General features: G+C 34.8%; 1 protein-coding gene and 1 long non-coding RNA gene across 6 annotated transcripts in view; one reads left to right on the top strand and one right to left on the bottom strand.

Moving 5' to 3' along the window:
* Positions 1–8,431, top strand: part of LOC143235410 (uncharacterized) — a 39,466-nt gene extending 31,035 nt beyond the window's left edge. The window contains exon 4 of one of the 2 annotated variants that reach the window (XR_013019175.1): positions 8,305–8,431. This is a non-coding gene — a long non-coding RNA (uncharacterized LOC143235410). Of the gene's footprint in view, positions 1–3,009; positions 3,138–8,304 lie in introns of those variants that run through there. The other variant, XR_013019177.1, reaches the window with a different exon arrangement.
* LOC143235409 (uncharacterized) overlaps positions 1–27,361 on the bottom strand; it is a 68,249-nt gene that overhangs the window by 6,581 nt on the left and 34,307 nt on the right. For 3 of the 4 annotated variants that reach the window (XM_076473546.1, XM_076473545.1, XM_076473542.1), the window contains 7 exons: positions 26,528–26,624; positions 20,191–21,303; positions 15,702–15,792; positions 8,907–9,023; positions 8,021–8,499; positions 7,308–7,399; positions 5,013–5,156 (listed from right to left, as the gene is read on the bottom strand). In XM_076473546.1, the coding sequence (XP_076329661.1) occupies positions 5,013–5,156; positions 7,308–7,399; positions 8,021–8,499; positions 8,907–9,023; positions 15,702–15,792; positions 20,191–21,303; positions 26,528–26,624 (2,133 nt within the window). The remainder of the gene's footprint in view (positions 1–5,012; positions 5,157–7,307; positions 7,400–8,020; positions 8,500–8,906; positions 9,024–15,701; positions 15,793–20,190; positions 21,304–26,527; positions 26,625–27,361) is intronic. The other variant, XM_076473544.1, reaches the window with a different exon arrangement.

Below are 27,361 nucleotides of genomic sequence, written 5' to 3' on the forward strand. Positions count from 1 at the left end.
AGAAAGATTTCAGAAAGCAATATACAAGGTGTAAGTAATAAATGCGAGTCACCCTCCATCCTCAACTGTACAAACATAATTGGAAACAAACTGACTCCGGAAGAATAAGAATCACAAGTAAAGTGAAGAAAAATAAATACAGATAGGTACATTGAAAACCTACATGGAAAAAAATAAAAGCCAATGGGCAGTTCACAGAATTAGAATGATGAAGGTATTCACTGAGACACTGCTGGCTATTTATTCAACCCAAACTGCACAGAAGCAGTTCCACATCCTGTCATTAGTATTAAGAGGTCGAGGATCTCATGTACAACTAAAAACAGTATATTCAATATACAGTGGTCATGCTGCAAGTAACTAGAATTGTGATGAGGAGATAAGCAAATGGCATCTCCCAGACAAACTACCAAAACAACCATAGTAAACACGAAGTGCAACAAATTAAACTTGAACTTATGAAGCCATGTTTGAGCCTAAACTATACCATAAGAGCAGGATGAAGGAAAATGACAATTTTAATTTAACTGTCAGAGCAGGGAAGCAAAAACTATGCATCCAGCATTATGAGGAGGAGGTGGGATGCCTGTTAAACCACAAGAACAAAGCATTGCATGTGCTGCAACTGGTTTATGAGGTGTACAAATTCCCTCAAGCTCAACTGTAAGAGTTGAAAAATGAAACATCCTGCAACCAGAATTATTACAAAGAGGGTCAGTTACCAGATTCAACCACAGAAATAGAGCACTCTCTACTTGAACCTGGTATTACATGGATGACTGAAAGTTGGCTGGTCCAGTTCCCATAAACATCTGCACATTTGGGATTAAACCTCCAGGAAATAGAAAGAAGGGTTTTCCCAGCTTTGTCCACCTCTCAACATAGTGGAGTGATATGTAATGTTATGATGTGTATTCTATGCTCATGAGGAAGCCTTCATGGTCCATCACCTCAGCAAGTAGGGACTGGCAAAGTCTCCACAATCCACTTGAGGAAGGGAGAGGTAAAATATAATGGGGAGTCTGGAGGATAGTATCATTGGAGAAAGTGTAGTGGATGACCCTGAAACCCCATTTTGAAAATCAGATTGCTATTGATTTATTCAGATGAAGGAGCAGTCCACCATGTACGGAGAAATAGATTTATATGCATACACATATACTACTAGGTAAGCTGCTAGTGATCTAACAGAACACCTCCTCTCAACAGTGTATATTATAAACATAAAAGTACATGGTGCAGGTTTACAGCAGAGCACTCCTCACCAGGCAACATACCCCACTGTGCAGGATCAAAAAATATATTGATGAAAAAAGAGGCTCTTGAAAGAAAACATAACAATACAAAACACTGACACAAGTTAGAGTCAAAGTGATGAGTGTAGAATCACCATAGGAGATAAATGATATCCACCAGAGAATGGCACAGCTAGATGGTGTAGGTAATGAGTGACAACAGTATGGGGTGTAATGTAGTCCACATTCTAGCCTGGATGACAAAAACGAGCCACTAGAGACATGTTGGCATACCCAGTGTGACAAGCAGGACATGATAAAGACGATGCTCTTCCAAGGAGAAAAAGAGAGAAGCAAATCTAATGAGCTGAAAAGCCTAACCTGTAAGGGTGATGGGACAAGATCATGTGATACAGAATACTTTTAGGGAATAAACAATTGGGATTACAAAGGAAAGCTGTATGGAGCCATACAGCACTGCAGAGCCCACACAGGTCACAGAAGGTGATCAGGATCTGACCTGGAATAAATATGAGAAAAGAAAGGGATGGAAATGGGTGTGAAGGTAGAATCATCCTCATGGACAACTGAGGTCTTGAGAAAAAAGGAACAATCTGGCTATAATACAATATATATATGTATATTAGGATAAAGGGTACAGGAAACATTTAACACAAAAAGGCAAAACATACAACAATCACAAGCCAGAGGAGAAGAAAATAGTTCTTTGGGAAAGATGATACAAGAAACATGTAGTCAAAGGTTGGAAAAAGGTATTAAAAAAAAATTCTAAGATTCCAATTAGGCACAGGAAAGGTACAGCAAGGGTGAGGAACATGAAAAGACCAGGATAGGTTGGAAAGGATAAGAGAGTATAAGACCTGGCAAAACTAAAAATGTTTGACAAGGCTGCTCTATAACCAGAAACTGTCAAAATTAAAGGATGAGGCAGGTAGAAACCATGTGAGAGAGTACAATGAGAAAAACAATTCAATGCTCTTAATAAACTTACAATGTGGAAGATCAGACCAGGTGGGAAAGGACCCAGCATTCGTAATGAAGGAATATATGCTTATTATATAGGAACAACACCATGTTTAAATCCAGTGTGCATGTTACTGTATTACATTCATAGTTTAATAAACCATTTTATTATAAGTGAATTTTAATGAAATTATTATTATAAAGTATATTATAATTAAAGTTCCATATATTTTCTTCATTTTATTCCTTCATTTTGAAAAAGAATAACAAAAAATCAATTAAAACTGTTAGATTTTTCTGCCACATAATCTGTTTGCAGATACAATTCTCAATTTTTGAGAGCTCTTACACAAGAAATTGTTAGTAGTTAATATATGTATACTGTTAATTTAGATGGTCAAAGTATAGTAAACAGAATTTCTCTCCATGTAAAATATTTTTCTAAGTTTAAAGTTAGCCACATTCTCTTGCAAAGTCAAAGCTGTGTTGCTAAGCAATAGTTTGAAATTGAATGGCATGTTTATAATAAAGAGGTAACACAGAATTAATAGCTAGAGGGATATTACTAGTATACAGATTTGTACTATGAGGAAGAAAAAAAGCTTAGTCCATTGTTCTCATGGGAAGGGATACACAGTGCTTGGAAAGGTTTTCTCACCTTATATATATATATATATGTCACTTTCTTAGACAGGTTTTACATATATATTCGAATTAATTATGTATTATTTGCATTTTAAAATCCACATTTAAAAGGTTTAATAATTTTTATATGTATAACTTGTTGCAGCTATGATTTTGAAAGTGTCTAAACAAGATGGCATCTTTTCCATGGTTAAGCATTAGTGAAAGTCTGTGCAATGGAGCCACTGTATAATACTAACAGAGCCTTGTGGGAACCAGTTCACATAACATTAATAATGAAAGAAAAAAATTGAAAAGGAAAATTAAAAATAAGCTATACTGGAAGAAATAAAGACATGAAATTAAGTATATTACAAAACAAGTGTGGAAAGACTTCCATGAAAAGCTAAAAGATATGTACCTATTGCAATTTCTTAATTTTAAATATTTCATTGCACTACACTTTGATGATGATAACTTAAAAAAAAAATTGATATTCATTTATGAGAGCCTAGAGATTAGGCAAATGAAATGTAAGAACTTTTAGATAATAAACAGTATTTTTATACTCAAATTAAAAATCACCTTCAATATGACTATTCAGAGTATGAGTGCAAATTACTACATTAAATAAGTTTTTTATTAGAAATAACAGAAAAAATCAAAATTAAATATATATCTGAAACAACATGCTTTTAAGAATGTTCACGTCAAATGTTGAGCAATTTCATCTACTAGTTTCGTATTTGTAGCAGAAAATTCATGAGGGTTACATAACCTATTTACAATACAAGTAGACTATTATCATGAGACTAGAAATATGGCAGTTTGTTGTTCAAATGGTTGCAAATGCACCAATGTGCAGAGTTAAAAGACAAAAGCATTAGTAGTAGAAAAGTTGAGTAACTAAGAGCCACTCCATGAGAACAAACTTGTGCAGACAAAATAAACAATCTGTAACTAGATTAAAAACACTGAGAAAATGGCAAGCCAAAAGCTGTACCCAGTGCAGTTAGGCCCAAAATAGGAACTCCAGAAGTCCAAAAACAAAGAGACATCTATATTTGGTACCCCCTTGCTTGGTAACTTATGAAACCATTGTGGAGTTGTTAGAATGCACAATAACCAACTTCCCTCACAAAAAATGGATGAAATGAGACATTGCATGAAAAACAACTAAGACCTTCAAAATATTGACAGGAAACCTGGATTTAGACAACTTCTTGAAATTTCCTTGCTAACAAGATATGCATCCTAACCCATAAGAGTTGCATCAGTAAAATGATGCAGGATCTGATGAAGAGGTAAAAGAAAAACTCCAGCCATAGTACTGCCTCTGTCCAACCACCAAGCAAGATGGTTCAAAGGGAGGAAGAATTGACAGTCAGTTGATCCAAGGGATTCAAACTGAAGTTCCAGTGATCATGGAATTCCTTCTGTTGGTAAAGCATGTAAGCCTGACCAAGAGGTATAAGATCTGCAAAGGAAGCTCATGTCCCCAATAGAGACATAACCTCTCAAATTAGAAGAAAACAAAAGGATAGAGCCATGACGACAAACAGCTCTCTATTTCAAATACATAGTGGAGAAGATTGGCCTGAATGAGGTGGGAATTGAAGAAAACTCCCAAGTAAACTATGGGGATGGATTTCTACACTTGAACTAATAGAAGGAGCTTGGAGGAGAAAGGTTGTGATAAATGGTTAGGAAAGGAAGAATGCAACCTTACCACATCAATGTGGGACTCCAAAGAGTTATAAGTCTCCAAAAATGGTGCAACCCACAAGTTCATTAGAAAAGATAGGAGATAGAAACCAAACAACAAAACAGCAAGGTAAGTAGGAAAAAATGCAGATGAAGAGAGTCTCATCAATGCCAACAACAAAGGATGAGGCTCTCCAAAAAAATCGTTGAAAGGATAACAAAAAGCCTTGAACCTAAAGTGCAAAGAGAATAGAGAAGCCTCATGATTATAATCCTAGTTGTTGAGAATAAAAAAAAATGATTTGAAGAGCAATGAAATGCTTAAGCACTTTCATCAAAAACTTCAGGGGGATGAAGTACCCCCCATAAGAATACAAAAGATATAGAACAAAGTTTTTTTTTTTTTCTTCGTAAATCGTTCAAGCCAACATTGATTTAAATAACAATGTATGTTTACAAACGTACTTGTGGACAAGTTTTAGCCTGTGATTCTTAGATTCTTTCATATATGTCAGTAAGTCACAATTAACTTGAAAGGCTGCATGGTTTTCATCTGTTATTTCTGCTATGACTTCAAATACTTGTTCCTTGTATTCTGCCAGCTGATTACTGGAAAAAAAAAATTATACCAATATAGTTAGAAACAAATTAAAGAGAAGATTTTAACTTTGCTAAGTAAAATAATTAATTCATCCTTAATCTTTCTTACACACATCTCTCATACAAAATATCAAATTTAAGTTTGTAAACTGTTATCATAATATAAAAATATCAATGAAAAGTTTTGTTTTCATAACACAGTGTATTATAAACTTTAAGATTAGCAGTTTTAATGAAAAATTAGAGAAGAAAAATATGCACTATCTTTCTTATGTCAGAATAGGCAATTATATTCTGTTCATGTTGGCCTAGAATCCAGAATGAGAAGGTTGGAAGTAGACATATCTAGATAAAGAATACGAGTAAAGAGTAAGGTTGAGACAGAGGAAAAAACCTTGGAAGATAACAAAAACAGAACTTGTATAACAGGAATAAAGGAACCCTACAGAAGACATCTGAGTAAACAAAAGTAGCCAGATAAAAAAAAAGAGCAAGAAGAAAGAAGGAGAACAGTAAAAAGGAATGTAACCCAATCCAATAAGTCCTAACAGCAGGTGAACAGAGGGTGTAGCAAAATAAGTGAAACAAACAGAGAATAGAATGAACATCTGCAGAAACCCAACTGAAGCATAAGAAAGTGCCTAAGACATAAGTTAGAACTAGTGGAGGGAATACAAGGGGTTAGAAAGGAAAAGTGGAAAATGAAGAACAAGTAAAGGAAACAGAAGATTAGGGACTAGATCCTCTGCTAACCAAATGTATACACATTACATGAAAACAAGAAAGGAAAGCAAAACACATTTACAAATCAGAACAGAAAGTCATAAACATGAAGGAAATGAGGCATTTGGACATAAGAAAGTGATCTATTACAGAAAGAAAACAGTAAAAAGCCCAAAAGCAAGTAAGGAGAAAGTATATGGTAAACTCCAAGAAACAAGGATCAGGAGCAAAAAAAGACCAGGAACGTACCTGAGTATGAAACCCAAAGAGAGAATGAAAAGTCATTCATAAATGGTAAGGTACCACCTAAAGTAAATCAGGTAAAGATCATTGTCCAACAGATCAATTCAGACTGAAGAGAAAAAATTCAGCCAATGAGAAGGGAGAAGGAGGCTCGTTAAACTTGTGGTAATCTACAATACATTAAACAATGGCTGCAATGACCTTGACAGTTAACAAGCCCTCAAAGTCATAGCTAGAATAAAGCCTAAGTGAAAATGTCTTCATTTATTAAGGCCCAAGTAGAAATTACCATCATCTTAGGATTAAAAATAAAATAAAGGAAGCTTTTGAAACAAAAGCCAATGAATATGGAATTCAAAGTTTGGTAACCAGTGCAAACCTCAATAAATTGAACTCATAAGAAAATAACCAAGTCAATGCTAAGAAAAAGAATTGAAGTTTCAGAAGTGCAAGTTTTTAAGAGTTAATGCAAAATGGTGATGTTTCACACTCCTGTTACTGGAGGGCTTTTTTGCATGATGACATCATTATGCATTAGCACAATTCACTTTAAATTAGGCAGATGCATGAGAAAAATTGCTAACCTGTGTAAGGAAGTAAAATATCATTTCAGAAGAAATAATATGCATTACAATTATTTAAGCCTATGTCATGTGATTGCAAATAATGTTGAATAGAACTTTAATAAAAAATATTGTATTTAAATCAAGTAAGTTTCAAAAATTTATAAAACTAGAATTAGTTAAGTTTGATTTAACCTTAAGAAAGTGGAGCAAAAGAATTGTTGGAAGTCCTACAAAAAGATAAAGTTCTGGGATGTAAAATTGGTTAAGAAATTCATTATGCACCCAAAAAACTGAGTGCTAAAATTGGGCAATCAGATACTTATGTTCATAAAGTGTGAGATTAAAGAAACTTCCATGCTGTTTTTTCTGTGGTTTATTTTACATTTAAGATAATTGTTATTTTTAAATAGTACAGTGTTGAATGAATGTTACTGAACATTAATGCAAGAAAAAACAACTTTTATAACAACAGCATAAAGATTTTAAACATATACCAATTCAACTGAGAAGGTTTATTATATGAAAATTAATTCTACACAAAAATAATACACTGATCCCAAGCATATTATAAAGAAGATCATATGATGAATCTATTATTTTTCCACATAGAGTAACAAAAACAACATACTTGAATGTAGAAATACATCTCTGGATAGTATTTATATATTTCTTTGACAGGGCTTTCACCTGTTCTTCAAGTTTTCTGGGTACTACTTCTGACTGAAATATGACGAAAGGGAAATTGTTTTTATCACTCACTTCATCAAATGACAGTACACTGTGTTTAAAAGTTTTCCACAAACCAACAAATAAACTAGTCAAAGTTAAATAACCAGTTAATACCTAATAAATGAGAGTGCAGTTAAGTGTGCTACTAATAAGTTATGAAGAACCTCTCCATTTCACAACAAATTTAATGAGATTAATTAATAGATTCTTGTACTTTTGATCATAAATATATATAAAACAAGATAAGCTATGAAAACTTGAATGATTATGACAACTGAAGAAACTAAACTGTCACCAGTAACATTGGTGAATGACAAGTAAACTGCACATACATACATGCATACAAAAACGTTACACATAAGTTATTATTGTTATAAAAGAACTAAAGATTCTGCACCTTACTAACTTCAAATTTGCTGTCAAATGATCTCCTGTTTTCATTTAATAAAACTGTGAATAATCCTTATGCAAAATATATATAATCTTTTTTTTGTAACTGTTAGTACAGATGCCATATTAGCTAATAATTAATAGCAAGTATAAACTTTACTTGCTGGAAGGGTGGATATATGTTTTTTCATGAGTTACTAATTATTATACATCAATTTTCACCTTAACATCAGGAAACACAAAATTTGTTCTACAGTAGTTAATAACTGGGCTGTCAACTGCTTGCTGTTTCCTTCCACTTTGGAAGTTTAACATGCTGGGACATATCTGTTCTTCAACCCTATGGATGGTGGCTCTTCCTATTCTTTGTTTTGGTGGACTGATGTCTGTTTCAGAGAATGATGGTTTTGTTCCTTTTATATTGATGTCAAAATCTTTAATTTGCTCTTTCTTCTGATTTTGAAAATAGGAAGACTTAGGACTTTGTAATGTTTTCTGATTTTTAGGAGAGAAGGATTGAAGGAGTGGATAGGTTTCTTGGTCTTGAATAGAGGGATATTTAGGAGATGCCATAGTTTTCAGGAATGAGAGTGAGAAGGATGCTGGACTCGAAGATTTCAGATCTTTTAAATATGAAGAAATGGACTGAGGAGAGCAAAAGTTCAAGTCATCTTCTAGTCCTGGAGAGCCTCTGGCCATTTCTATAATTAACATTTGAAATATATTTAGTCAATAATTCAACAAGAAACAGTGTTAGAAGCAAGGAAAATAAGATGCATGAAATTAACTAAATTACTTATTCAATGTCTAAAAAAAATAATAAAACCAGTAAGTCTGAAACCTGTATTTTATATCACATTTTAGACCTAGTGGTTTCTAGTAGTTTGTCAGCTTTTGGCATTTAAAATGTAACTTTTATAGTATTCTAAATATATAAAGAATATTTGAGAAACTTTTGTGTCTCTAACTTTCTGACAAGTTCTGGTATTGAACAAAAGTATCACGGGCAGTGGCTTGTGGAAGAAAATAGAATTATACAAAATATTATAACTCTAACTGTTAAAATAATAAAACAATGATTTTTAAAACTACTGGATGTTACATTCACCTGGAGTAAAATGCCTTTTTCTGGACACTCCTATGAGTGATGGTTCAGGTTCATTTTCTAAAGAACCACACTTCCTTTTCAGTACTGATTCTTGAGGGCAAATAACAGATGAAGGTCCTATAATAACCAGGTCAATCAGAAACCACTGGTTCAATTAATCTTAACTAGACTAACATATAAAAGAAAACTAGTACATTTTTGTCTAAATGTAAAAAGACACATATCAACAGTTAAAAATGTTGAGGAACATCATAAAAAAGGATGAAAAATATGTTTGACTGAAGGGTTACCATAATCTTGAAATGTAAGGAACATTATAAAAAGTGAGATGAAAATGACATATAACTGTTTGCATAACCTGAAGCACCTAATCTGGCAAAGCAGATACTCATCTAGATCATTTTATCGCTTTTACAAAACTGGCACCATCTTAGTCCCTAACATCAGCTCAAAGCAGGGTGGAAGGACAGAAGAGTTTCAGCAGAGGTAAGTATTACTGAAAATACATTTCCAATTTAGGAAAATGTTAGCTTCCAAAACACATCTCCACTGACACTAATAACTGAAATTGCATACTGAGAAGGTGGAGGGGCCAGTGAGGGCATTATCAATACAGAAAGCATAAGCATAGTACATGGTTGTACCAAGATAAGATTGGTACCCGAGAGTGGGAACTGCATTAAATACAGAAAAGGTATGCTCTTCACCCTGAGCTCAGTTGTATCAAGAGTGAAATTGTACCAACCACTATACTGGGTTAAAATTAAAGGGTCTTGTTATTTATATTCCATGTCGTTGGTTAGGGCAATTGGACTGCAGTTTTATATATATATATATGCCCACAGGAAATCACGAGAAAGTAAGTAACACCAAGGCAGACAAGCCTTATCCTCAACCTGAAGAAACCCAAAAGGCAACACTCTTGGTAAAGAACAACTCTCTAACTGAGAGGGCAAGGAGCATTCTCCTTGCACTCAAAATTATGGGGCGATGTGGAGCAGCTGAGTTTACCCAAGGACCCAGGATGGGACTGCTATGCATTTGGAATTACAAATAGATAGTGGACCCTTTCCATGAACAGTGTACTGAATTCATATTGATAAAAAAGATGAACCATGCAAATCCCCTCAGCCAGAAAGCTGAGCATCAAATCTGAACACGTATTATGAGTAGGCTGATGCGGCTCCTACTGAGATGTGGGAAGAAAAAAATCAGAGATCCAGGCAAAAGAGCTTCTAGCTTTGATCTCTTCTCCAAAAGTGGAGAAATTTACTCGAATACTCTAGAAAAAAGTCTCTACCCACCATCCCAGTAACTGGAAAAATAGGCTTAATAAGGACTCCCTAGTTACAGTAGTAAACCTGGAGGGGGAGGTGATGTGCACTGGGGATTCCTTACCCTGCTTCATTCAATCTGATGAATGGCAAAGATGGGTAGGATCTCTTTTAACTTTACATATGATAGTTCATGAATGAAGGTGAAACATTGTATGGTATTACCATCTGATGACCTGGTAGGTGGTTTGATAGAACTCCTCATTTCTATAGAGCTGGTTTCAACAGTTAGTAACTGTACTGAAATAGTGGTTACTAATGCTGGGTTAGTTTGATAAAAGCATACCTGCCTGGGTAACATTCACCACAGAATTGAATAATGTGAAAACAAAGTAAGGAACCCTGAGTGGTAGCAATGGAAAGATTAATCCCTCTGTATAATCTAGCTGAAATGGTTAAGAGAACTACAGGGATAGGCAAACACCCTCAGATCAAGAGACTGCTAAATCAGGCAAATAATGCAAGATAAAAGTATTGGGAATGTTCTCATAGTACTACACATAATGATCTTTGTGGGCAATTCAACCAAACTGCTAGGGAAACAAAAAAGAGAAATCTCATTAGATACGACTCACAAAATACACCTTGCATTCAAAGAGAGCCCAGAATAAAATGTTGTCTGGTGTATCTAAATGTATAAGAGCAGGCAAAAAAAACCTTCAAGACCCTCATTGAACATGACCAAGATTGAAATCTGATTGAACAGAAAGAGAAAGGGTGTACAGATGGTTCAGAAAAAATGACTAAACCCATTTCCCATTTGACTGAATGTTAGATAAAAAAACTTGGTCTGAGGATATAGAGAAAATGTGAAAGTGGTCTGTGGATTGGTGATGTCTGTAGGTCAGCAGCAAGGAAAATTAAATGTTTAGGTAAAGGGGATGATGACATGTAAGAATCAGGTCAGAAGAAGGTGAGGATAAAGAACATGTAACCTTATTCTACTTGGTAGGTAAATGAAATGGTCATTTGGGACCTACCACACAAAATGATGTGAGAAATCTGGAGAGTACGGGGGACTCTATAAATATGTAGTTGAAATAATCAAATGGTAGTTGATAAAGCTGCCATAAACAATGACAACTGTGGAAGATGTAAAAATGTATGTTAAAGAGCCAAGTCAGAAAATAAGTTATGGTTAAAACCACTCACTGAAAATGGTTCAACCTCCTCTCAATACAATATTGCTTATTTGAATGTCCTTACTACTTATAAAAGTCTTCCAGACTAAGCAGAAACTGACTCAGATATGTGTCAACCTTGGAAATTAAACCTCAAGGCTATATGAAAGACAGCATAAACTCTATGCCAGAAGCTTCGGCTTATGGTTACCCAGGTGTACTATATCAAATCATGACTGCTTCCATAGTAAGAGAACAGAAAAAAAATAGACTGCAGGAGCCAATCTGGTGTTATCAACAGGATCCAACAATGGGTTGGAAGAAACCACATTTCTTATTGTGAAGTGGGGAGAAGGTTTATAATGGTAATTCCATCCTTTTGAGATGGAAAGCAGTTATTACTAAAGCTCAAAAATAAGATAATGCAGACCAACCCACCAATCAGAGTTTCAAAATTTGAGTCAATTCAACAGAACTTACTGATGCAACTTCTATTCTATCAGGAGAATCTGTTTGAATTGAGAAAACAGACCTGCTATCATAGGCATCACCCATGCAAAGTGGAAACTAGAAGGGTAAAAAGATAGGCCCAGTCCTACAAAAGGAGATCCATAATTCAAAAATAATTAGTTCAAGACCACATGCCTCCTTGATAAGAAACATAAGGCACAACAAGAGAATAGTTGGAGTGAAGCCTGACAATTTACTCCTTAAGAAGCCCAGACCATGAAGTCTTGTATGTTAAAGAGCAAGATGAATGAAAACCCTTGATGTCTTTGCACTGATTAGGGAATTCCTGACTGTTGGTACATATACCCCATTCCTGAAGCAAGGCACTTGTGAAGAGAATGGAGCTCTGAATGAGGTGGCAGTAGAGAAACCCAAATTGAAGTAGCATCCCAACTTGATAAACCTTCAAGATTGAAAAATGATTTCAAGTAATTAACCTGGAAAAAGCAGTAAAAGAGATATGTATGATCCTCAATTCTTTAAAGACCAATAAAAGATCACTCAGGTTTCTGTTCCAAAGGTACAAAGAAATTAAGTGATGCCAAACTTCCCAGGAGAGAAATGCTGCGAGTGGGATGACTCCACTGTTAATGCAAAGCGCAGATAGAAGTCAACTACAACCACGTTGGACATCTATAATCCCAGTAAAAAAAATATTACCACAGACTAATGAACAAGTAACTTGTAAACCTTTGAGAATCTAGGCATTGACACAGACAAGGAAGATCTACAATTGACAGGAACAAAAACTGAAGAACTACCATAACTCTCTCACTCTCTTCCAGACCAATGAAACTCTCATAACCTAGAACTAAGATCTAACTCATGATGATCTGCAGGAGATAGAAACTTTATAAATGTTGGGTGGATAAAAGTGGGGAAGATGCAAACTGTACTAGGATCTGCACAAATCCTAGAAGCATGGATAAAGTTAACACACATCTAGAAAGTCTTGGAACTGAGACTCACACATCTTCTGAAGATATACAATAATCACAGATACTACTGTTGATCTGACTAAGGAATGCAAACTTTAGATATAGACAGAATCTATTATGAGTATCAATTCATCAAGAGGCTGATGTCAAAAACTGGAACTCACAAACAAAAGCAGAACTATGACCCCTGTAGGAGACAATAAAACATGATACTCCAACAACAACCAAGAGGAGTGTAAAAGCCAAAAATTGAAATACATACATATTAACAAGGGATCCAGCTTATCATCAATGAAATTTGTGACCCTGAGAGCCTTTTCACAAAGTAAAGTGAAAGGAAACAAGATACTGAATTTAACTTACTGTCCCTCGTCATGGAACACAAAACTATAAAGGTGACCTAAAAATTATACCTTTGCACCTTGACAATGGCAGAGCAAATGTATTATTTAAGAGTTGGAAAAATGCCTCCATCTGGTGGTGTTAGGCTAAATCAAAGTTCTTACAATATATTAGGTAAGGCCTAACTGCCCCTTCATTTAACTAAAAGGCATACCTCTAGCATGAACCACAATATCCATGTATGGAGAAAAAATAAATAAAAAGGCTAAAGTTTGTTCATAGACCAGTTGGCCATTAAGTAAGTTGCAGGCTCAAAAGCAACCAGGAAAAAGCCCAAAACATCACATGCTCGAAAAACCAACTGTTGTATGTTTATAACTCATCTTAATTGTTCTTTCTTTGCTGTCTCAGATCATTATTACACTTTGCCTAACAATTCTGTAGCCTGCATTTTGTTTGTACCTGATTTTTTCTCCCTGTTAGACCTCAGTCTATGTGGATACCACAAGCTAGTTATCAAAGTTAACATTTTCCTGAACTAAAAATGTATTTTCAGTGATACTTGCCTCATTTCACACGTATAGCTATTATTCAACTACCAGGGTTTTATCTTTTGCCCACCTAAGCACTAATTTTATTCTTTTTCTCACCTGGTCCAGTCTTTTATACCCCACTTAATTGCCCTTTGTGATATTTTTCTCAAGACACTTTCCACTTATTTCAATGTGTCATCTATGCTGATACCATATATAAGCACTTCAACCAGTTGATCTTATCAATTTTTTGAGACTGACACCATCCCAGCCTTTAACATCAGCTCTAAGCAGGCAGGAAGGACAGAAGAGTACCAGAAGAGATGAGTATTATTAGAAATAAATTTCCAATTTAGGAAATCTTAATTTCCAAACCACACTTCCACTGACACTTGCAGCTAAAATTCTACACTGAGAAAGTGAAAGGGCCAGTGAGGGCATTACCATACAGATGCAAAGATGATGGGTATGTCTATGAAAGATTAGCACCTTAGTGGGGGAAATGCACTACATTCAGAATCAGGATGCTCTTCATCCTGAACATAATTCCTGTATGAAGGGTGGCTGGTATATGAATGATCATTACCATAAACCTGAGGTTCCACAACTAGAGATTAGAATTAAGGGACCTTGGTCCTTATATTGCATGTTGATGGTTATGGCAACTGGACCATAACATTGTGTCTATATACACTTATGAGTGGATCCCAACCCGTAGCCATCAAGTGATGTGTTCTGAGCCAATGAAATCATGATGATAAAGTAAGCTACACTAAAGTGGACTAACCTTCTCCTCCACATTTTGTTTGCACTTAGAGTGAGGTGCATTTAGTGGATTTAATACCTTATTACTACTGAGTTAGAAATTAAATTAATAAAACAAAAGCTATTGATACATTAGTACAAAATAAAACTTAACATAATCACTGGTAGGGACCCATGAATAATCCACAGTGATGGTAAAGTGTATAATAAAACCTGTAACAACACTTGTTCGACCAAGGATACATTTTGAGAACAGTTAAAACTTATGTAGTTCCCTAATAATTAATTAAGGCATAACAAAGTACATAAAGTACAACAATGATTGTTTCACACCTGTGGAAGTTGAAAGAATGTATTCTGTTTTTGATATGAATGTAACTATCATTTGTGCTAACTTTCATTCATCAAACCATAAACAAAATAATAATGGTCCAAGTATATTAGTAAGCCTGTGTAGTCAAGTAATTCAGACTCAACTGATTGTATTACTGATTACATTACAGAATACAACAGCCTCATGCAGTTGAGTTTCATATATTGAAGAAATAAAGTAGAAAAAAATTTCATCACATGGGAATAGGAAAAACTAATGGTTTCTATTTTCTTATCAACATGTATTGCAAATGGATTCCAAAATAAAATAAAATAAATAGCCTCACATTTGACATCAAGGATTTCAGTGTTAAAGTACTTATATGTTGTCAAAAGACAACAGAGAACTCCTTGATGATGAGAAACCCACTTGAAGTAAAAATGTATCTCAGAATGCCTGGTTTACCTGGTTATTCTTAACCTGAAGATGACCTTGAAAGGTTGAAATGTTGTTCTCTACTTTATTAGTACACAAGTTAATACCCATACCAGTTGTTCTAAGCAGTGAACTTCATTATTTCAGGTAAATCTCCACAAAATACAGTGCAAATAAACTACTTTAGTGTACATAATTTTGACTCCTATTAATTAAATGTGCATATTTCCATCATTCAAAATATGTCTAGGAAACTTAATGGAAATACATCCACAACTGAAACAGCCTTGGCATGCACAGTATTATGTAAAAAGAATATTCAATATAACACTTTTTTTTTTCAAATTTAAACTATAAGCTAGTATCAAAATAACTCATATATACTGCAAAAGCTATTACAAAATTCTTCAATAGTAAATATAAAACAGAAAGAATATATGACTTAAATCTGGTTCTACAATGAAATACTAAGTTTCTATTGTTAAACCTTACAATCATACTCACTTCTTTTCTGTGAATCAGGAACATAAGATATATCATCTGGTTCTACTGTAGCATCCATTTCACTCAGTTTAGCATTTCTTTGAGATTGAACCTGTGTAAAGCAATTACAACAAATTTTATATTAAGCATGTATCAAACTGGATGCTAACTGGCTGATGAGTTCAACCCTTGAAACACATACACATAAAGAAAATATTAATACTGAAATTTTAGTTAAGTAAAATGAAACAAAATTAAAAGAAAGTAACATGTCAAAAACAGCAAATCCAAACCTCTGACTAATGTTTGTTATAGCCAAAACAAAAATAAAAAACATTGCAACAAATGAAAGAATCTCAGGGTACAGGCTATAATGTAGGATGTAAAATGTATTCTAGGTTTTGAAGGTGACTAAAGAAGTAGGATCCACACGACAGTGGGGATACAATGTATGCCAGTCTTGACCTCCGTTCACCAATCTCACATAAAGAAATAGCAACAGTAATAAAAATAACATAAATTAGAAACAGAAATTAGAAGAGTGAGATGTGAGTGCTCATGCTCACAAAGTATCTATCTATATCACCCTTCACTTTCTGCAGAGAACTTGTTCTCCAAAGTAAAGAAGATGAAAAAGACAATCAAATAAAAATTAAATGACAAAAATACATAAAAAATAAAAATAAGGTACTACCTTTTGGAGGTAGGTAATTTAAATAAACTTACCTCTTGATTTTAGGACTCCAGCACCCATTATGATAGTAAGGCACTAACTGGTAGTCCAGTAAATAAATTGTACTAGTATGAAGGGTCCTAATCAGTTATCTAAACTAACTAGTATAACTCCCAACCACAACACATTAAGTCTACAGTAACCATCAATTTTCATACTCTAAACAAGCCTTTATATGCAGTAAGGTGTTCATCTGCATACAGTAGTACCAAGTTGTGTAATGGCCTTATTCACAACTAAAAATAGTTATCAGAAATTTTTAGTAGAATTTCTTTAATTTTTATTTATTTATATTTATTTAATACATTCTTATATTTGTTACAGAATAATTTAATTATTTTATTTTATTTTATAAAATCCATTTAATATTCATTTTTGTATCAATATTTCAACATTCATAAAATATTGTAATTTATTATAAATTTTACAAAATCTGAACATTTTTATTTTTTAAATAAAATTCAAATGGTGCTATAAGAGTGTACTGGATGAAGCAGTAAGTTTAAAAAATGTGTCTGAAATGTTTTCAAATTGTCTCCAACTGTCTAATTGAAGAACTAAAAATTGTCTCTAATTCTTTAAGAATTCCAAAAATATGGGAAAACCTGCTTTCTGATATACTATGATGGTCATGCTTAAATATGTTGTCAGAAAAGCACTTAGTAATTGCTGGGGACATGTCAATAAAGAGCTCCTGCACAAATATTATTTGAAAATGTAATTTTATTTAATAAACCTATGACTAGAATATGGTGGTCCTTAGCAAACTGAGAGTTTTAAACTTTGCCTCAGGGACTACAGGAAGCACAACTTCACTGACAGGATCGAACTGTGGTCCACTTCAGTAAACAATTGAGGGCAGTCTGTAGCTACTGCTCAATAAACTTTATGTTTCAAGACTGACACAAGATGTGGAAATCATTGACATTTTGCCAATTTGCAACAGTAGTAGAGAGTTGTTCAGTGATGGAAATAATCTTTGTAGTGAAAAGTGTGACACTCAAGACAGCTCTTAGGGATTCCAAGTTCCTGTAGGAAAATATGGGAAAGTGTTGAAGTCACATTAACTTAAGATCTCCTGCCAATTAGGAATTTTTTAATAAAAATGGACAAATGGTCACGCAACCCATGAAAGTGAAGTTCTTGCAAAATGCCATACCTCCATGTAGTATCATAAGCCTTCTCAAGGTTGAAGAATACTGACACAAGATGTTACTTAAGAAAGGCTTCTCCGATTGATGTTTCCAGTCAAACCAGGTACTTCACGGTGGAGTGCTGTTGTCCGAGTCAATACTTGGTGAGTGAGAGGAGGTTGTTTGATTTAAGAAACCAAACAAGATGAGCATTAATCATTCTCTCTAAAGTCTTACAGAGACAACTTACCAAAGCAACTGGACAGTATGTTGAAGGAATCTTGGGATCCTTTCTAGGTTTATAGAAAGGTAGGATAATAGCCTGGCTCTATGAATCAGGAAAAACATTCACCTGCCAGATCTGGTTAAAAACAACCAGAGGAATAGCAAGAGAAGCAGGAGAGAGATAGCGCAGCTTCTCGTAGTGTGTACCATCAGGTATGACTGATGTACTACCAGACTGATGAAGAGCAAGCTTGTGTTCCACCAGTGTAAAAGGGTGATTATACACATAGAGATGATCAGCCCAAAAGCAAAGAGGCAATAGCCCTGCCCATGTCTTGATGGCTAAGGAGGTGAAGGATGGAGCAGAAGTGCTAGATACCTGGCTAAAGCTTTCACCAAGAGTATCAAATATGTTTGGTGCATCAGCAACTTCCTGGCCATCAGAAAGCAAGCTTGAGAGGAGGACGGAATTATACTGCCCACCGGCCTTTTGAATCTTGTTCCAAATGACTTTGGAACTAATGGTAGAAGAGATGCTGGTTGTGAATTTTATCCAAAATTCCTTCTAGCTTTGATGTCTTACCTGCTGAGAATGTGCATGAACCTGTTGAAAAGCAATGCAGTTCAAAAGTGTGGGATACTTACAAAAGGTATCCTGAGCCCATTTTTGAGTCTTTCATGCCATGTGGCAGGTAGGATTCTACTGTAGATGAGAATACCACTGAAAACATGTTGAGGGTTTAAGAATACATTGAGCACCTGCCTAGATAATACAGTCAATCACTTCTGCCACGCAGTTGTCTATATATGGCAGAATCAAGTTCTGAGAGAGCATTGAAAGAGGGCCAGTTGGCTTGGTCCAGCTTCCCACTGGGGCACATGGATCAGGTGGCATCAACCATACACAGTCTCTCTCAAAATGATAGGAAAATTATCACTGTCAACCTTCCATGAAAAGTGGTAGAATAATGAAGGGGAGCAGACCAAGAGATCAATAGCAGTAAAAAACTTACTAGGTACATGAAAATAAGTATAAACACTGGTACTGAAGAGAGAAAGGTTGTGATCCAAGTGCATATGCTCTACAGAGTGACCACTCACACCAATATCAGCACTTCCCCAGAAGGGATTATGTCCATTAAAGTCCCCCATGATTAAAAAGAGAGATGGCAACTTTTCAATGAGAATATCAAGATCTGATTGATTATAGGTTTCTCCAGGACACAGGTAGAAAGAACAAACAGTCATGTTACGACCCAAAGAAATATGGATGGCTATGGCCTCTAAGGGTGTGTTGAGTGGCAAAGACAGGATGAGCATATACTGATAAACCAGCATTACCATCCCTTCAAGCACTTGTCAATCACACTGCCTGTCATTTCTGTACAAAGAAAAATGCTGATAGGTGAGTGTCCACAGGTTTCAGAAATGTTTCCTCTTAGGAAAGACACACAGGATGATAGGAATCAATCAGTGCCTTGATGCAATCTAAATTAGAATGGACACCTTGACAGTTCTACTGCATCAATGTGGCCATTTTTAATTACATGGAGGAGAAGTGGGCAGAAAGCCTTTCTGTTTACAACCACATCTCTTCTCTTTATTGGAAGGAGGTCAATTGACCTCATGTATCCTGCCCTTGGTCGAGTAGGCAGGTCTCTGTCATTAAAAGAAGATTCCATTGACTGAAGGAGTGAACAAATAATTATTTTGCATCTCAAGGCCAGAGAAGAAGAGAACCTAAGGAGACTCCAGAACCAGAGGCCAAAGGAAGTGGATCCAGGGAGCCACTGGAAGAAGTGGTAGGGACAGAGATGGGAGTAGATGATGACTCATCTTCTCTCTTAATCATGAAGGGGAAAAAGACTCTTGAGGTGATTTGAAAATAACTGTCTGTACTCTCATTGTAGCAGTGGAATAGAATGCAGCAGTATATGTCTGAGAAGGAGTAGGGGACAATAATCTCTAAGCCTCTAGGTAAGAGATATTATTTACAGCTTTCAAACATTGTACCTCTTTCTCTTTCAGTCACTTAGGGCAAGAATGCAAGTATGAGGGGTGTGAACCACTACAGTTGACACAGTATGGTTCAAGTTTGCATTCGTAAGTGTCGTGGGTTTTTCCACCATAATGAGCACACATTAAAGATCCACAAGAGGTCATACAATGTCTAAATTTCTGGCACTGAAAACATCAGAGAGAGTTTGGAATGTATGGCCTAAACTTTGTTTCATGTTTGCTTATAATACAAATGCAGTGTTATATACAGAACTGAAAATGAATAAAATATATGTCATGGCTAACAACCTATTACTCATTACATTTTACTTTAGTACACACATATGCGTGCAACAAGAGACTATTTCAATACTTTTCTACAATATAAATATATAACTATGACAAAATTAGATATACAAACCTCTTGTGTTGGAGTATAAAGACCTGGTTTTGTTATCATTAAATATTTCTTATGCTCTAAGTTTGCCCATGTAGTATTGAGATTGAACCTCTCACTTCTGTCCACAGGACTTGATATAAAGTCTGTCTCTGGAGAATTGTTTGGTGGGACGATGTCTGGAGAATCTAGATCAGATAATGATTCTCTCCATTTAAAAGGGTTGCTCCTCAGTTGTTCTAACAAAACCAACTTCTGCAACAGTATCCAAGATTTTTTCTGAAGCTCTTCACTCAATGATTGTTTGAAGGAAGCAAGACTAACTGGTTCATTGGAACTGGATGAATGATTAGGATATCTTATGTGAGATGCATCATGTCTCACATTGCAGTTTTTCTCTAATGTAGTGTTATTATATATTCCATGCTGTTTGTAATATTCTTCTTCTTGAATACAGATTGAATTAAATTTTTGCTTACTTTTGTTTACAATGAGATCCGCTGCACTTTTGTTATTAAAGTTCAATGATTCTCTATTTTCTCTTCCTAGATTTACAGATTCAGGCTCAGTTACAAACCTTGCTTTCTGTTTCATTTTGCCAGACAGATCTTCAATAGCTAATCCATAAAGGTCTTTGCACTTGTTTTTTCTATGAGCAATGTCTGTCTCTTTTCCACAAATAAGATTTCTTCTGGTTTCTTCCAGTGAATTAGAAAGAACAGTTGAATCCTTCTTTGTGCTCAATTCGTCAGAATTGGATACCATATTTACAGATTTAATATCTGATACATTAATACCAGCATTATTATGAAATGTTTCAGATACTAATTGTGTTAATTTTTGTTGTGCATTTTTAATTTTAGAATTAGACCTTGAAAGTTTCATTTTTGTCTCAGAAACAGACGAAGGTTCCTCTGTTGCTTCAAAGTTTTCAATATCAGACCAATCAGTACCAGAAGACTTTCTGTTGATTAGTTTTCTTGATTTTCTATCCATTTCTCTACCTAATGAATATTTCCTTTGCTCTTTTTGAGAAGGCCAGATCACTTCTAGATCTTCTGGTTCTACTAATGAACTTGTGATGTTGTACATATTTGCAGCCTTAGAAAATTTCAGAGGTGGATACATTCTTCCTTCCTAGCAATAACAATACACAAAAGTCAGTTTTCAGATGTTTCATTACAGAATAACATTTAAATTTTACTGCTATCCAAAAATGTTAGAAAATAATATATTTTAAACTCATTTTATGCTAATATACACAGTTACAGTTTATCTTTAATAAGAAATGAGACCACATCAACTGGCCTGAACCACTACTAATATTGTACTTGTATAAAAAAAATGAAATATACAGATTTAGAAAGTATTTCCCTCATGGCATCTTACAAAAAAAAATTGATATCTTTTAATGTTATAAAATATTTTTATATCATCTAAAACAATACTAAATGGTGCAAAAACTTAAACACTAGAAAAACATTTTTAAGTACAGTATTTTAAATGCAAATCACATTACAGGTGGCTAATAACTTATGCTAGGCCAGTGAGAAATAAATTAAACAAAGCCACAACAATACCACTAAATTACAATTACTATTTGTATTTGAAGATACCGGAATTTTAAGTTACAAAATAATCTGGATATAAATATACTGAACAACAAACTTTCATTGTATTTCTGTGTATAATCTGAAAAAAAAAGTTGTTTGTCCCAATTTACTGTTCCAGTACAACAAAAATTTCATGCAATCTTATTGATATAAATAGGTTTAAAACTGGTCTCATCTAATGAGTGTGTATGAGAAGGTCATTCAGTATTTTACTAAGCATGAAAAAATCAGACAACTACATAGACTCCCTGTAGAAACATAGAATTGCTATCCAAAAATGTTGTGTGTTTAATAACTAGCAATCATTTCTCTACCTAATGAGTACTTCCTTTGCTCTTTTAGGAAAGACCAGATCAGCTCAAGTCATTAGTCATAGATTTGTTCTATTGCAGTTCAACTTATAAACCTAGCATGTTAAGATAAGAGTAAGTCAAAGAGCCTTCGCAATATCCATGGATAAAGGTTGGACCGTGTAATCTTTAATGTAGAAACAGATACATCACTGAGTTGCTTGCACCTGAGGCCTGAGAAAAACACTGGATGTTGTTGTAATTCCCAAAATTGTTAAACTAATTTCAGAATGCATTGCACAAAAAAGATATAGCCAAACTCAAGTGCAAAAATAAAGTGACTTGAATTAACTGATAAATCAAATTAAGTTGAAAAATAATCACTTTGTGAGAAAAAAGAAGTTGAACATGCAGTAATAAACAAAAGAGTACATTTGAATTCCAATTCTGCCAAACAAGAAGTGACAGTTCAGTGGAGGAACAAAACATGAGTCACACGAGTGCACTATGCTCCTATTAGCGGTGAGATAATGCATTACAATTTACATGAGATATGTTAGAATCACTTGATTTCAAAAGGAAGGGGAAGAAGGCTTATGACATGCTTTGAAAGAAAGTTCATATGTAGGGGACAGCAAGGAGTGAGAACAGCTGATCTTGTGAGTAAAGAGAAGTAATGTATTGGAATAAACTATAGCTACAGCAGTATATTTTGTGTTTTAATAATTTATAAGAACAGTTACTCCATACTCAAGTCAGCACAGGGGTAGAAATATTTTAAATTTTCAGCAGGACACGTGTCCTGCTGGACAGTGAAACTTGCCAAACATGTGAAATTTTAGCAGGACACCTCAAAATCGTCACTGGACATTACTGGAAGCAAGAAATCAAGTAGAGACAATTATTATATAAAACAGAATCATTTTATTTATGGCATTGAAACATTATTTCAAAGCAAGTGGCAACAAGCCTTGTATCCATTAAAGATGACACATCAATCAAACTGGTAGATTTAGTCATCCAGCAGTAAGACATCAGCTGATGTAGACTCAGTATCTCTATTGTCTCTGTGTGTGTGAGTTCCCCGTGGACTCGCAAATCGTCTGGTTTTTTTACTGTCCTTTCACCAGGATTCTACAGACTTGCACAGTAATTCTGTGCTTGCAAGATCACAGGTCTTATTCTTAGCTAATTTTATTGTCATCAAGTCATTAAGAGAATCATTCATTAGTTTGGACTGCCAGTCATCCTTAATAACTGCTATCTGGGAAAATCCATGTTCTGGTTCAGCAGATGACACGGAAATCACCTGCATGGGCATACCAAGGCCAACACTGTTGATCCAGGGAAAGGTTTACCATTCTCAACAGTAATTTGATTTAACATGTGAGCCCACAATCCACTTGCACTACTAGCCAGAGACTCATCTGATTTGGCAAATCTTGTGGCTTTGAGCAGTGTCTCATGTAAGTAAGCTTGTCAAATATCAGCTGCAATGTTGAAACCCTTAGCTTCCAGCAGAGCATCAAAGTGGTCCAATAGTGTCTGGAGCTCATTATGGCCATAAGATGAAAATGCTTCCTTGCTTTTAGGCCAGTTGCTTGGTTCAAAGATTTGAAAGGCACCAATAAAATCCTTATCAAATTCTTTAAATCTCTCATTCAGATATGTGACAATTTTACCTATGAAGATGGCAGTTTCTTCAACCACAGATTGAGCAATTGTCTCTTTTGTGGCATTTTTGAGCCTCTGGCCCTTGTCTGACCACTAATAGCAATCACCTTTCCTATAAGTAACCACTTGCCAGTTTGTTTACATGTTGTGAGCTCTTTAACAATTTTCTGGGATCTCTCAACATGATTCAGATTGTGCAGCTTCTCTTTGCAAACAGCGTGTTTGTCAGAAACAATGTTCACAGTAGCAAAATTGTCTTGCATTTTGAGACTAAGAGATGTCAAAACAGGCAGAACTGCCAAGAGTATGCCCATGTATAGGATGAATTTAAGGCTTGTCAAAGTACTGTATAATCCTGCAGCTTTCTGTCCATGTTCCCCTTTGTCATGCAGCTTTACTTGATACAAATGCTCCACTAAAGCTGGCCAGTTATGAGAAACTGACTCCAGAGCACGATCTTTGTAGGCCCCCCACCTTTTGTTGGCTTTCTAACAACAATGTTGTTGGCTTTACCAGCTTCTTTGAGGCCAGCCCAGTTCTGTGGCAAATTGTCATAAAACTTCCATAGGTTTTCTAAAAAGGTTAGGATACTATCAAGGTAAGGGATGTCCTTGATTGTTTTCTTAATTGCAAGTTCCAATCTGTGACTAACACAGTGGATCCCTATCAAATAAGGTTTTTGCACCTTCAATCTGTTGACAAATCCTTTATTTGTGCCAAAATTAACAGCTGCCCCATCAGCTGTCAGGCATACAATTCATTCAAGCCAGTCGGGAAACTTGCCATATATGGACAATGCTGCAAGTACAAAAAGTAGTACCCAATATTAGTTACTTTCTGTAAAAAAAAACACACACAACAAAATGTAAATTTGTACTTTAGAAAATTCAATTGCTCAATTATCTATTACACTAGTTGTGCTTGAGTTTTCACTGATGTATATTAATAATGGAATGACTATGTAAACCTGAACTAAAACACAAATGCACATGAAATATTGTCCATTTTAATTTTTCTTAATTAGGAATTCAGGATAAATCCAGAAAATTCTCATCCCAGGTAATTAAGAAACCTTTACTTGAATTAAGTGCCTGTAGCAAGTGTTCAGAATTAGCCTTCTCAACTGAAGTGGGTTACTGTACAAGTATCTTACATAGACTATCTCATGCTCAATGTTGGCAGTGTCTGTTGAGCTGTCAGTCATAATGCCAAAGAATAATGGTGTGCAGACGAGATTCGACATTAATTCTAATTGTTTCTGCAATATATTTCGTAAAGAAAACTGCTTGTTTGTCATTGGCATAATGTTCTGTTAAGTTCACACCAAAGTTGTGCTCCTGCAGCAACAGAAGCTCTTGAAAATCGCTGAATAGTTTGGCATTCAAAGCCATATAAAGGGCAATCCTGAACAGCACAAGCAAATGATCTTTCTCAGTCTGGTTAAGTTTGCTCAATTCTTTCATCATGGGAGTTAAATCAGGTGTTTCTTTTGCTGTCTTAGCTTGAAAACTTAGACTGTGGGCATGACTGTTTTTATGCTCCTTAACAGCACTTGCTCTCAGGTTGGAAGATCCTGTTATGAAGGTGTTCTTCTGCCTTCCACTACTTTGGTCATATTCCTGACATATTGAGCAAAATATCAGTCTGGTAGCGTTATTATACTCCAGCCATGGTCGGCCTCTATTTCATTAATCCTGGAAACGACGAGTAGGCTTAGTGCCAGTACTAGCAGTAACAGTTTTTGCTTTAACACTTATGCTTGGGTCAACATGCTTGGGTTTTTTCACTTGGGGTTCTATAATATTGTCTTCTGATTTATTAGTCTTGCTTGTGAAGCCAAACTGAAATAGATTGTGAGACTTTCCCGTATTTTTACTATCAGACGCCATGGTCAGATCGTCGTGAATGTTTGGCAGTCACGTAACTATCCGGGATGGCACAGACAAGGCGACCTAAAAAGAGCATTTTGTGAGTGTTCATGACAGTTTTTTTTTAAATTTGCTTTATTTTTTGTCTTAAATTAAATCTTAAATTTTGCAAGTTATTTTCCACTCATTATAGAATATACTTTTAAGCAACATCTTTGGGCTGTGCATACACAGCTTTTGCCTCACTTATTTTTGAGGGGACGATGTATTTGTGACCGATGTTAGAAATATGACCACCGGTCACAATGTCCGGTGATAGATGGGAAAGTGCCAGTCAAACTTGACTTTTAAATGTCCGGCTTTAAATAGAAAATTTTGAACCCTGCAGTGGTTGGAATATGGGAAAGTTGGATGTCAAGCTGCACAGCATTTGAATGGATGTATTTGAAAAGTCAACATAAAAAATCAGTTACTTGGCAAAACAAATATTTCAGTGTCACTATTCCTAGGATGTGATCACTTGATATCAGTATCAGCTAATCTATTTGGCCCTCATTCCCAAAGCAATCCTAAACAGGATTATTTTTGTACTTCAAATTAAAATTTGTTAAATGTTTAACATCATTCCTAACTTTGATCTTGCATATGTCTAATATCAATTTAAATGTACTATATATACATATGTACATGTATATACAGCTTACAGTACTAAGAGCATAAAAATATGTTGTTTTTGCTTACAGTCAGTATAGTATAAATAACTACCAATTATAATCTGATTTTTTTTTCATGCTTAAAATAATCATATTTCCCAATTTCAATTTTTCTTTCAACGAGCAAGTGAGAAATTGCATGGATTTAGCAGACATTTTATCAACTTTCTTTTTTACAACATACACTGGCATACGAAGCTTACCAAACCAAAATGTGAATTTCCTTTGGCTTCTTTATTCTGACTGTTTTCAATAATAGTACTTGAATATATCTTCATTGTCGTTTTTGCTTTCACATTTCTAAAAAGGAAGTTTAAAAGTTTTAACATTTCAAAAACTCATCATCTTTGTTCTTTCAGTAGAACCACCTGATTTCAAATCTATTCCTGGAATATTTTTAGGTTAATCTTACAGAAACAAAAAAATATAAAGTAACACTGAAACATTTGTCAATTTCCCATTTACCTACTAGAACCTGCTCAGCTGCACATAAACCAAAACTCAATCTTTGTTTAATTCAGTTTACAGCCATTAAAGAGTCCTGAACATTTCTTCTTCAAATGAGTTTGCACTAAATAAAACTGGTGCAGTGAAATTCAATACATGTGTGTGTGTGTGTGTGTGTGTGTGTGTGCGCTAAATCTTCTTTCCAACAAGTACATATTTTCATTCTCTCAAATTCATATTATCAACTGAAATGCTTATAAAAGAAAGACAAATATCTCATAAAATGTTTCTTCCTACATTTTTTTAGAGGAATTGTATGCACCAGCATTTCTCAAACTCTTCAAGACTAGGGACTAGCTCACTTCCTCAGAATTGTCAGAGACTACTATAATGCAAATATAATGAAAATTCATTATGATTGACATATGAATATTCTGACATCTTATGTTTTTTTGTAAAATTCCACAGATTGGCTAGATGCTTGTCAGGCCTGTAGTTGAGAAACAATGGTAAAAACTTATTTTACTTTTCTTTCTTAATAGTCTTGTAAATTACCCATCTTTATCAAAACTTGACTACTTGTTGATTAC

Source organism: Tachypleus tridentatus, chromosome 12 (genome assembly GCF_004210375.1).
Source record: "Tachypleus tridentatus isolate NWPU-2018 chromosome 12, ASM421037v1, whole genome shotgun sequence".
NCBI classification, from domain to species: Eukaryota; Metazoa; Arthropoda; class Merostomata; order Xiphosura; family Limulidae; genus Tachypleus; species Tachypleus tridentatus.